Source organism: Saimiri boliviensis, chromosome 1, assembly GCF_048565385.1.
Source record: "Saimiri boliviensis isolate mSaiBol1 chromosome 1, mSaiBol1.pri, whole genome shotgun sequence".
Taxonomy (NCBI): Eukaryota; Metazoa; Chordata; class Mammalia; order Primates; family Cebidae; genus Saimiri; species Saimiri boliviensis.
In genome coordinates this window covers 127,679,568-127,693,136 of record NC_133449.1, presented here as the reverse complement: position 1 = coordinate 127,693,136, position 13,569 = coordinate 127,679,568, and the positions used below count along the sequence as shown (strand labels likewise).

Here is a 13,569-nt window from a genome sequence, read left to right as displayed (position 1 = left end):
ACTGGTACCAAAACAGAGACATAGACCAAGGGAACAGAACAGAGGCCTCAGAAATAATGCCATACATCTACAACCATCTGATCTTTGACAACCCTGACTAAAACAAGCAATTGAGAAAGGATTCCCTATTTAATAAATGGTGTTGGGAAAACTGGCTAGCAATATGCAGAAACCTGAAACTGGATCCCTTCCTTATACCTTATACAAAAATTAACTCCAGATGGATTAAAGATTTAAACATAGGACCTAAAACCATAAAAACTCTAGAAGAGAACCTAGGCAATACCATTCAGGACAGAGGCATAGGCAAGGACTTCATGACTAAAACACCAAAAGCAATGGCAACAACAGCCAAAATAGATAAATGGGATCTAATTAAACTAAACAGCTTCTGCACAGCAAAAGAAACTCTCATTAGAGTGAACCAGCAACCAACAGAATGGGGAAAAATTTTGCAATTTATCTATCCATTTAACAAAGGGCTAATATCCAGAATCTGCAAAGAACTTAAACAAATTTACAAGAAAAAACCAAACAACCCCATCAAAAAGTGGGCAAAGGATACAAACAGACAGTTCTCAAAAGAAGACATTTATGTGGACAACAGACATATGGAAAAAAACTCATCATTACTGGTCATTAGAGAAATGCAAATCAAAACAACATTGAAATACCATCTCACGTCAGTTAGAATGGCAATCATTAAAAATCAGGAGACAACAGATGCTAGAGAGGATGTGAAGAAATAGAAACACTTTTACACTGTTGGTGGGAGTGTAAATTAGTTCAACCATTGCAGAAGACAGTGTGGAGATTCCTCAAGGATCTAGAGATAGAAATTCCATTTGACCCAGCAATGCCATTCCTGGGTATATACGCAAAGGATTATAAATCATTCTGTTACAAAGACACGTGCACATGTATGTTTATTGTGGCACTGTTCACAATAGCAAAGACTTGGAACCAACCCAAATGCCCATTGTGATAGACTGGATAAAGAAAATGTGGCACAGATACACCATGGAATACAATGCAGCCATAAAAAATGATGAGTTCATGTCTTTTGCAGGGACATGGATAAAGGTGGAAACCATCATTCTCAGCAAACTGACACAAGAAGAGAAAACCAAACACCACATGTTCTCACTCATAAATGGGTATTAAACAATGAGAAGACATGGATGCATGGAGGGGAACATCACACACTGGGGCCTGTCAGGGGATGGGGGCTAGGGAAGAAATAGCAGGGGTTGGGGGTAGAGAGGGATAGCATTAGGAGAAATACCTAATGTATATGACAGGGTGATGGATGCAGCAAACCACCATGACATGTGTATACCTATGTAACAAGCCTGCACATTCTATACATGTACCCCAAAACCTAAAGTATAATTTAAAAAATGAAAATAAAAAAAGAAAACCAAAAGAAGACATATCATACTACAAATAATAACACAATACCTGAAAACCAAGAATAAAGAGGAATAAGCTTAAAAGCAGTCACAGAAAAAAAGAAGATTCATTATACACATCCTATAGAGGGAAAATTTTATGTATCACGATTGTTTTTCTCAGCTAAAAAGGTGGAAATCAGAAAACAATGACTTGATATGTTTGAAGATTAGAAAGAAAAAAAAAAAAACTTCAACCAATAATTATTAAACCAGCAAAAGTACTCTTCAAGAATGAAGATAATGACTTCAAACTATGCTACAAGAATACAATAGCCAACACAGCGTAGTACTGGTAAAACACACACACACACACACACACACACACACACACACACACACACACACCCCAAACAGACATATAGACCAATGGAACAGAATATAGAACCAAAAATAAAGCCACACAACTACAGTCAAATTATCTTCAACAAAGTTGACAAAAATAAGCAGTGAGGAAGGACTCCCTGTTCAATAAATGGTGCTGAAATAGCTGATGAGCTATATGCAGAAGAATGAAACTAGACCCCTACCTTTCACTATATATGAAAATTAATTGAAGATGGATTAAAGACTTAAACATAAGATCCTAGAGAATCCTAGAAGAAAACCTAAGAAACATTATGCTGTTGAGGACTTAGTTATAAATTAAGTTATAAATTGCAACAAAAACGAAAATTGATAAATAGAATGTAATTCAACTAAAGAGCTTCAGCTCAGCAAAAGAAACTATCAACAGAGTAAACAACTTATAGAGTAAGAGAAAATATTTGCAAATATTTATTGAAAATATTTGCAAACTATGCATTCAACAAAGATTGAGTATCTAGAATCTATAAGGAAGTTAAACTATTCAACAAGCAAAAAACAAATAACCCCATTTTAAAATGGGCAAAAGACATAAACAGACAATTCTCAAAAGAGGACACATAAGTAGATAAGAAACAAGAAAAAATGCTCAACATCATTAATCATCAGAGAAATGCAAATCAAAACCATAATGAGATATAATTTCATACCAGTCAGAATGGCTACTATTAAAAAGTCAAAAATTTACAGATGTTAGTGAGATTGTGGAGAAAAAGGAATGCTTATACACTGTTGGTGGGAACGTAAATTAGTACAACCTCTATGGAAAACAGGATGGTGATTTCTTTAAGATCCTTTGATACCACTATTGATTATCTACCCAATGGAGAAGAAATCATTTTATCCAAAAGACACCTGCCCTTATACGTTTATTGTAGCTCTATTAACAATAGCAAAGTCATAGAAATAACTTAAGTATCCATCAACAAATGATTGGTGTTTTTAAAATGTGGTCTATATATATAGACCACGTGGTGTGTGTAGACCATGGAATATTACTCATCCATTTAAAAAGATGAAAGCATGTCTTTTACAGCAACATATATGGAACTGGAGGCCATTATCCCTAATTAAATACCTCAGAAACAAAGTGAAAAACCATATATTCTCACTTTTAAGTGGCAGGTAAACACACAGATATGCAGAGAGAGAAGTAGACATTGGGGACTCTAAAAGGTGGTGGGGGGGCTTGTATTAGCCCGTTTTCATGCTGCTGATAAAGAAATAGCCAAGACGAGGCAATTTACAAAAGAAAGAGATTTAATGGACTTACAGTTCCATGGGGCTGGGCAGGCCTCACAATCAGGGCAGAAGGCAAGGAGGAACAAGTCATGTCTTACATGGATGGCAGCAGGCAAAGAGAGTTTGTGGAAAGGAACCCCTCTTGTTAAAACCATCAAATATCATAATACTTATTCACTATTGCAAAAACAGCATGAGAAAGGCCTGCCTCCATGATTCAATTACCTCCCACTGGGTCCCTTCCACGACATGTGGGAATTGTGAGAGCTACAATTCAAAATGAGATTTGGGTAGGGACACAGTCAGACTGTATCAGGAGTGAAAGAGGAAATACTGCTTATTGGGTATAATGTACACTATTTGGGTGATAGATACACCAAAAGCCCATACTTCACTGCTACACAATATATTTATGCAGCACAACTGCATTTGTATACTTAAATCTAAAAATAAAATAACATTTTAAATTTGTCCCAGTTTCAATAAAAAAAAATCATTCATCATTCAAAAAAACCAGGAAGATTATTTTTAAAAGACAATATCAACATGAAGATGAGAATGACCTAACAAGGATTTTAAAGCAACAACCATAAAAATACTTAACAACAATTACAAACATACTTAAAATGAATAAAAACATAGGAAGTTTCAGTAAAGAAATAGAAGATATAAAGAAAAATAAAATGGAAATAGTAGAGCAAAAAATAGAGTAATCAAAATGAAAAACTCAATGGATGAACTCAAGAGCAAAATGAAAAAAGGATGAGTAAGCTTGGAGAACAATAAAAATTAGCCAATCTAGACAAGAATGAGAAAATAATCTGAAAAATCTGAACAGAGCATTGTAGGATCATTTTTTAAAAGATCTAATGTTCATATTATTGAAGTGCCAGGAGAAGAAGAGAAAGAAGATGGGTCATAAAAAAAAAAAAAAAATTCAAAGACATAAGGGCTGAAAATTCTCCCAATTTGGCAAAAACAAAAAACATAAAGCAACAGTTTCAAGAATCTGAGTTAAATTCAAAGAGAATAAATGCAAATAAATTAACGCCAAGGCACAACATAATCAAACCTCTGAAAACAAAAGACAAAGAAAAAATTTTTTAAAAGATATCATCAATAGGGAAAAATCAATTCTAATGATAGTTATTTTCTTATCAGAAACCATGGAGGAAAAGGAATAGGCACAATATTTTTTAAGTGTGAAAAGAAAAGAAATATCAACCCTAAATCTTGTATCTGGTGAAATTCTTCTTCTGGAATAAAGCAAAAATAAAGACATTCTCAGACAAAGAAAATAAAGAAATCTGTGGCTAGCAGGGCTACTCTTAAAGAACAAAAAAACTTCTCTAAGCAGAAAGAAAATAACAAAAGGAACCATGCGCCATCAGGAAAGAACATAGTAAGCAAAACTATGGGCAAATAAAATAGACACTCCTTCTCCTTTTGAATTTTACCAATGATGTTTGATGGTTGAACCAAAATTTTAGCACAGTCTAATGTAATCCTCAATGTAAGAAGAGAAAATAATGCATTTTATTACAAATGGAAAGAGCAAGGGGCTATAAAGGGAAAAAAAGTTTTTGTTTATCACTCAAACTGGTAAAACGTTGACATCAGTAGCTTTTGATTGTTTATGTATTCATAATGTAACACCTAGCACAATCACTAAAAAAGCCATATGATGATACACAATAAAAAACATTATAGATAAATAAGAATAGAATTCTAAAAAGTGTCTAAGTAACCTAAAAGCAGGCAAGAAAAAAACAGACAAGTCAAAAACACAGAAAAAGAAAACAAAAAATAAAATGGTCAATAAGCTCTAACATATCAATAATCACATTAATTGTAAATGGCCTAAATATACCAAGTAAAAGATAGAGATTGGCAAAGAGAATTTTTTCAAAAAAGACTCAACAATATACTGTCTACAAGAAATTTTATTCAAATATAATTACATACTTAAGTTAAAAACTAAAAGGATGGAAAAAGATAGGTCATAAAATATTAATAAAAAGAAAATAGGATTGGCTATATCAGAAAAATAAACTTCATAGCAAAGAATATTACTGGGGACAGAGCAGGACATTATGTAATGATAAGAGTGTCAATCCACCAGAAAGACACAGCAATCCTAAATATATATATAAAACCACAATACATATTTACATACAAACCCAATAGAACCACAAAAGATTTGTAGAAAAAAAACCAGAAGAACTGAAAGGAGAAATACACAAATCCACAATTACAGTTGTAGACTTCAATACTGCTTTCTCAATAATTGATAGAACAAGAAGAAAATCAGCAAGGATACTCAACACCATCAATGAACAGGATCTAACTGACATTTATAGGAAGATCTATACAAAAGCAGAATACACATTGTTTTCAAGTATTTATGGAACATGTATAAAACAAAGCACATATTTAGCTATAAAACATCCTAAAAAGTTTGCAAGAACTGAAACCAACAAGTATGTCCTCTCTCCAAGTTGAAAACAAACTAGAAATCAAAAATAAAAAGATAACAGGAAAATTAACAAATATTTAGAAACAAAACAATATGCATCTAAAGTTTCATAACTCAAAGAGGGAGTCTTGATAAAAATAAGACTTTAAAGTAAGTGGAGGGGGAGGATCCAAGATGGCCATTTAGGAACAGCTCAAGATTGCAGCTCCCAGTGAAAATGCAGAGGGTGAGTGGATGCCACATTTCCAGATGGATTTTTATTGCCCACAGACCAGGAGATTCTCAGGTGGAGGAGCCCCACGGGTCACCAGCGTGACTGTTTTGGCTGGCGCGGCTGTTTCAGTCCCAGCGGCTGTTTTGGCCTGCACGGCTGCATTGCAGCACCCTGGCACAGCAGTTCTCCACACAAAATACACTGGTCCAGGTGCCCTTTTGGCTGGCAATTAGAGCCCTGGGAAGGCACAGTTGCCCATTCATCTGACTAAAGGGTGGTCTAAGGCAGGGAGCCAGGCCAGGAGATTCCTGGGCAAAAACAAACAAAAGGCCCCACGAATCTCAGCGCTACTGTTTCAGCTGGCGCAGTGAGTCGCTGTAGGGGAAATCACATAGACCCTGGTGCCTTTTAAACAGGCGACTGGAACACCTGGGAGAGAGTCAACTGTTCAACTGGAGAGCAAAAGGCTCTGAGGCAGGGAGCCAGGTGATCAGGCTTGGCTGGTCCCACCCCCACAGAAGAACAGCAATCAGAAACTCTTTGGATTGAGAGTTTCACAGCAAGCACAGCTGAACCCAGGATGGTCCAGCTCTGTGGGGGAGGGGCGTCCACCATTGCTGAGGCAGCCTACCATTGCCAAGGCAACCCGCCATTGCCAAGGCAACCTGCCATCACAGCAAGAGTCCGCCATTACACAGGTGGGCCACCAATGCTGAGACAGTTCTAACTACACCCATATTAACAGGACTGCAGGGAAGTTCACATGACAGCTGGGCGGAGCCCACAGCAGCTCAGCAAAGCCTTTGCAGGTAGACAGTGACTAGGCTGCCTCGTTGCTACGCAGGGCAGCCCTGAAAAAAAAAAAGGCAGCAGCACAACGGAAACTCATAAATAAAGCGCTAACTCCCTGGGCAGAGCACCTGGGGGAAAAAAGGTGTTTATGAGTTCTCCTGCAGAAGACCTAAATGTACCTGCCCAGCAGCCCTGAATGAAAAACGGAGCTCACAACTTAGCACTTGAGCTCATGTAAAGGACAGACTGTCTCCTCAAGCAGCTCCCTGACCCCTATATATCCAAAGAGTCACCTCATAAAGGAGAGATCAGACTGACATTTAGTGGATATCCTTCTGGGGCAAAGATAGCAGAAAAAGAAACTGGTAGCAACTGTTACTGTTCTGCAGCTGCTACAGGTGATCCCCAGGCAAGCAGCGCCTGGAGTGGACCTCAGCAGCCCTACAGCAGAGGGCCCAGACTGTTAGAAGGAAAACTAAGAAATAGAAATAACTTCATTATCAACAAATTGGACGTCTACTCAGAGACCCAATCTGAAAGTCTGCAACTACAAAGACGACAGGTGGATAAATCCATAAAGATGGGAAGAAACCAGCACAAAAAGGATGAAAACACCCGAAACCAGAACACCTCTCCTCCTACAAGGGTTCACAACTCCTCACCAGCAAGGGAACAAGACTGGATGGAGAAAGAGTGTGATGAAATGATGGAATCAGACTTCAGAAGGTGGGTAATAAGGAACTTCAGTGAGCTAAAAGAACATGTTCTAACCCAATGCAAAGAAACTAGGAACCTTGAAAAAAGATTTGACGAATGCTAATGAGAATAGACAAGTCAGAGAGGAATATAAGTGAATTGATGGAGCTGATAAACACAACATGAGAACTTCGCGAAGCATGCACAAGTTTCAACAGCCGAATTGACCAAGCAGAAGAAAGGATATCAGAGGTTGAAGGTCAACACAATGAAATAAAACAAAAAGGCAAGATTAGAGAAAAAGGGGTAAAAAGGAATGAACAAAGTCTCCAAGAAATGTGGGACTATGTGAAAACACCTAATCTACGTTTGATAGGTGTACCTGAATGTGATGAAGAGAATGAATCCAAGCTGGAAAATACTCTTCAGGATATTATCCAGGAAAACTTCCCCAAACTAGCAAAGCAGGCCAATATTCAAGTCCAGGAAATACAGAGAACACTACAGAGATACTCCTCAAGAAGAGCAACCCCGAGGCACATAATCGTCATATTCACCAGGGTTGAAATGAAGGAGAAAATGCTTAGGGCAGCCAGAGAGAAAGGTCAGGTTACCCACAAAGGGAAGCCCATCAGACTTACAGCACATCTCTCAGCAGAAACACTATGAGCCAGAAGAGAGTGGGGGCCAATATTCAACATCCTTAAACAAAAGAACTTTCAACCCAGAATTACATATCCAGCCAAACTAAGCTTCCTAAGTGAAAGAAAAATAAAATTCTTTGTGAACAAGCAAGTACTCAGAGATTTCATCACCACCAGGCCTACTTTACAGGAGCTTCTGAAAGAGACTCTACACATAGAAAGGAACAACCAATACCAGCCACTGCAAAAATAAACCAAAGGTAAAGAGCATCAACACAATGAAGAATCTATATCAACTAATGGGCAAAACGGTCAGCTAGCATCAAAACGGCAGTATCAAATTCACACATAAAAATATTAACTCTAAATGTAAATGAATTAAATGCCCCAATCAAAAGACACAGACTGGCAAATTGGATAAAAAGCCAAAACCCATCAGTAATTCTCGTCTCTGATAAGATAGACTTTAAAGCAACAAAGATCAAAAGAAACAAAGAAGGACACTACATAATGGTAAAAGGATCAATGCAACAAGAAGAGCTAACACTCCTAAATATATATGCACCCAATACTGGAGCACGCAGATACATAAGGCAAGTTCTTAATGACTTACAAAGAGACTTAGACTCCCACACAATAATAGTGGGAGACTTTAACACCCCATTGTCAATATTAGACAGATCAACCAGACAGAAAATTAACAAGGATATCCAGGACTTGAACTCAGACCTGGAACAAGCAAACCTAATAGACATTTACAGAACTCTCCACCCCAATTACACAGAATATACATTCTTCTCGGCACCACATCACACCTACTCTAAAATTGACCACATAATTGGAAGCAAATCTCTCCTCAGCAAATGCAAAAGAACAGAAATCATAACAAACAGTCTCTTAGACCACAGTGCAATCGAGTTAGAACTCAAAATTCAGAAACTAACTCAGAACCGTGCAGCCTCATGGAAAATGAACAACTGGCTTTTGAATGTTGACTGGATAAACAATGAAATGAAGGCAGAAATAAAGACATTATTTGAAACCAATGAGAATGAAGACACAACATACCAGAATCTCTGGGACACATTTAAAGCAGTCTCTAGAGGAAAATATATAGCAATGAGTGCCCACATAAGAAGAAAGGAGAGATCTAAAATTGACACCCTATCATCAAAATTGAAAGAGCTAGAGGAGCAAGATAAAAAAAAACTCAAAACCTAGCAGAAGACAGGAAATAACTAAGATCAGAGCAGAAATGAAGGAGATAGAGACACAAAAAACTCTTCAAAAAAATCAAGAAATCCAGGAGCTGGTTTTTCGAAAAGATCAACAAAATAGACAGACCACTAGCCACATTCATAAAAAGGAAAAGAAAGAATAACCAAATTGATGCAATAAAAAATGATAAAGGGGAGATCACCACAGATTCCACAGAAATTCAAACCATCATCAGAGATTATTACAAACAACTCTATGCACATAAACTAGTAAACCTGGAAGAAATGGATAAATTCCTGGACACTTGCCTCCTCCCAAGCCTAAACCAGGAAGAAGCCAAAACCCTGAATAGACCAATAACAAGGTCTGAAGTTGAGGTAGCAATTAAGAGCCTACCACCCAAAAAAAGCCCAGGTCCAGATGGATTCACAGCTGAATTCTACCAGACATACAAAGAGGAGCTGGTACCATTCCTTCTGAAACTATTCCAAATAATCCAAAAAGAGGGAATCCTTCCCAAATCATTTTATGAGACCAACATCATCTTGATACCAAAACTTGGCAGAGACTCAACAAGAAAAGAAAACTTCAGGCCAATATCCATGATGAACATAGATGCAAAAATCTTCAATAAAATACTGGCAAGCCAATTGCAACAGCACATCAAAAAGCTTATCCACCATGATCAAGTAGGATTCATCCCAGGGATGCAAGGCTGGTTCAACACACGCAAGTCCATAAACGTAATTCACCACATAAACAGAACCAAAGACAAAAACCACATAATTATCTCAATTGATGCAGAGAAGGCCTTTGACAAAATTCAACAGCCCTTTATGCTAAAAACCCTCAATAAACTAGATATTGATGGAATGTATCTCAAAATAATAAAAGCTATTTATGACAAACCTACAGCCAGTATCATACTGAATGAGCAAAAACTGGAAGCATTCCCTTTGAAATCTGGCACTAGACAAGGATGCCTTCTCTCACCACTCCTATTCAATATAGTACTGGAAGTTCTAGCCAGAGCAATCAGGCAAGAAAAAGAAATAAAGGGTATTCAAATAGGAAAGGAGGAAGTCAAATTGTCTCTATTTGCAAATGACATGATTGAATATCTAGAAGACCCCATTGCCTCCACCCAGAGTCTCCTGAAACTGATAAGCAACTTGAACAAAGTCTCAGGATACAAAATCAATGTGCAAAAATCACAAGCCTTCCTATACACCAATAACAGACTTAAAGAGAGCCAAATCAAGCATGAACTGCCATTCACAATTGCTACAAAGAGAATAAAATACCTAGGAATGCAGCTAACAAGGAAAGTATAGGACCTCTTCAAGGAGAACTACAAACCACTGCTCAACAAAATAAGAGAGGACACAAACAGATGAAAAAATATTCCATGTTCATGGTTAGGAAGAATCAATATCGTGTAAATGGCCATATTGCCCAAAGTGATTTACAGATTCAATGCTATCCCCATCAAGCTACCAATGACCTTCTTTACAGAAGTGGAAAAAAAACACCTTAAACTTCATATGGAACCAAAAGAGAGTCTGCATAGCCAAGTCAATTTTAAGCAAAAAGAACAAAGCGGGAGGCCTCACATTACCGGACTTCAAACTATACTACAAGGTTACAGTATTCAAAACAGCATGGTACTGGTACCAAAACAGAGATATAGACCAATGGAACAGAACAGAGACCTCGGAGGCAACACAACATATCTACAACCATCTGCTCTTTGACAAACCAAACAAAAACAAGCAATGGGGAAAGGATTCCCTGTTTAATAAATGGTGTTGGGAAAACTGGCTAGCCATGTGCAGAAAGCAGAAAGTGGACCCCTTCCTGACACCTTACACTAAAATTAACTCCAGATGGATTAAAGACTTAAACATAAGACCTAACACCATAAAAACCCTAGAAGAAAATCCAGGCAAAACCATTCAGGACATAGGCGTGGGCAAGGACTTCATGACAAAAACACCAAAAGCATTGGCAACAAAAGCCAAAATAGACAAATGGGACCTAATCAAACTCCACAGCTTCTGCATGGCAAAAGAAACAGTCATTAGAGTGAATCAGCAACCAGCAGAATGGGAAAAAATTTTTGCAGTTTACCCATCTGACAAAGGGCTGATATCCAGAATTTACAAAGAACTAAGACAGGTTTACAAGAAAAAAACAAACAAGCCCATTCAAAAGTGGACAAAGGATATGAACAGACACTTTACAAAAGAAGACATACATGAGGCCAACAAACATGAAAAAATGCTCATAATCACTGGTCATCAGAGAAATGCAAATCAAAACCACATTGAGATACCATCTCATGCCAGTTAGAATGGCGATCATTAAAAAATCTGGAGACAACAGATGCTGGAGAGGATGTGGAGAAATAGGAACCCTTTTACACTATTAGTGGGAGTGTAAATTAGTTCAACCATTGTAGAAGACAGTGTGGCAATTCCTCAAGGACCTAGAAATAGAAATTCCATTTGATCCAGCAATCCCATTACTGGGCATATATCCAAAGGATTACAAATCGTTCTACTATAAGAACACGTGCACACAAATGTTCATTGCAGCACTGTTTACAATAGCAAAGACCTGGAACCAACCCAAATGCCCATCAATGATAGACTGGACAGGGAAAATGTGGCACATATACACCATGAAATACTATGCAGCCATCAAAAACGATGAGTTATTGTCCTTTGTAGGGACATGGATGAACCTGGAAACCATCATTCTCAGCAAACTGACACAAGAGCAGAAAATCAAACACCACATGTTCTCACTCATAGGCAGGTGTTGAACAATGAGAACACATGGACACAGGGAGGGGAGCACTACACACTGGGGTCTGTTGGGGGGAAACAGGGGAGGGAGAGCAGGGGGTGGGGAGTTGGGGAGAGATAGCGTGGGGAGAAATGCCAGATATAGGTGATAGGGAAGAAGGCAGCAAATCACACTGCCACGTGTGTACCTATGCAACAATCTTGCACGTTCTTCACATGTACCCCAAAACAAAAAATGCAATAAAAAAAAGTTTATCTCATAGAAATGCTTATCAGAGGCTGGGGTGGTTGTGGCGGTGGGAGTTGGGTAGACGTTAGTCAAAGGATATATCATTACAACTAGGAAATTTATTCAAGAGATCTATTGTATAGTATGGTGACCATAGTTAATGAGATGGATTGCATCCTTGAAAAACATAGAGTATGTGTTCTCACCAGAAAAAATGACCATATGAGGCAATCCATTTGTTAATTAGCTAGACACAGCCATTCACATACATATTCTTCAAAGCATCATGCTGTACATGATAAGTACATACAGTTTCATCTGTCAATTTCAAAAGTAAAAAAGGATGAAATTAAGCATTATTTAATACATGGACTGACAATTGCACATCTACATAATACACATATATTGGGGGCACACATACACATTTTCTACTGATAGGGATGTAAGATCAAAGCAAGCTCAGAGACCTGTGGTTTTTTATAGGCCTTCAGAAATGATGCAGCCACCTCAAAGGCTAAATGGCAGCATGCTGGCTATTTCCGAGTACTATACCTTCACAATGTGGGAATCCAATCTGTGACAAAATCTGTTTCAAGGTCAATTTGTTGCTCTTAAGCCCATGCAGTTGAAGCCATGTCTCAGATGAAATGAGCCTCTGCTCAGCCAAGTCTGTTTTGGTGTTACTCCATCCCTCTTGCCTCTGCAGCTGCTGCTCAGAGATGGTAGAAGATGAGCCTGATTTCTCCATCTCTGGATCAAGATCTAAGTCACAGCAACCTCCTGTAAGGGCAATTATAAACTCAGATTTCCTGAAAACTTGGAAATAATCTAACGCCAACAGAGGACTGGCTTAACATAAATTACAGTACACTCATGAAGTGGAATTCTATTTATCAGTTAAAATTATAGATGGATATTTGGTAGAAAAGAGAATAATCACATGAATTGCTAAGTGGTATCCATAAAGTTCAGTATTCAAATGTATATATATACAAAAACATCTAGGAAGATAGACCACGACAGGTTTAGAGTAGTTTTTTCTGTGTGGTGGTAGTATGTGTGGTTTTTGCCTTTTCTATATTGTTGAAATTTTTGCATTATTTCAATATTTCTAAAATGGGATTTACTTCTTTTTTTCTTGAGAGAGAGTCTTGCTCTGTCACCCAGGCTGGAGTACAGTGGCATGATCTTGGCTCACGGCAACCTCTGCCTCCCAGGTTCAAGTGATGCTCCTGCCTCAGCCTCCTGAGTGGCTAGGATTACAGAAGCATGCCACCACGCCTGGCTAATTTTTTGTATTTTTAGTAGAGACAGGGTTTCACCAGGTTGGTCAGGCTGGTCTCGAATTCCTGCCCTTGTGATCCGCCCACCTTGGCCTCCCAAAATGCTGGGATTGTAGGCATAAGCTACCACACCCGGCCAGGATTTATT

General features: G+C 38.0%; 1 protein-coding gene across 2 annotated transcripts in view; it reads right to left on the bottom strand.

The window, feature by feature from the left end:
- The window catches only part of VWA3B (von Willebrand factor A domain containing 3B), a 236,056-nt gene that overhangs the window by 216,339 nt on the left and 6,148 nt on the right, over positions 1–13,569 (bottom strand). For both annotated transcript variants that reach the window (XM_074403828.1, XM_074403831.1), the window contains exon 2: positions 12,691–12,918. In XM_074403828.1, the coding sequence (XP_074259929.1) occupies positions 12,691–12,886 (196 nt within the window). In that variant the 5' untranslated portion in view covers positions 12,887–12,918. The remainder of the gene's footprint in view (positions 1–12,690; positions 12,919–13,569) is intronic.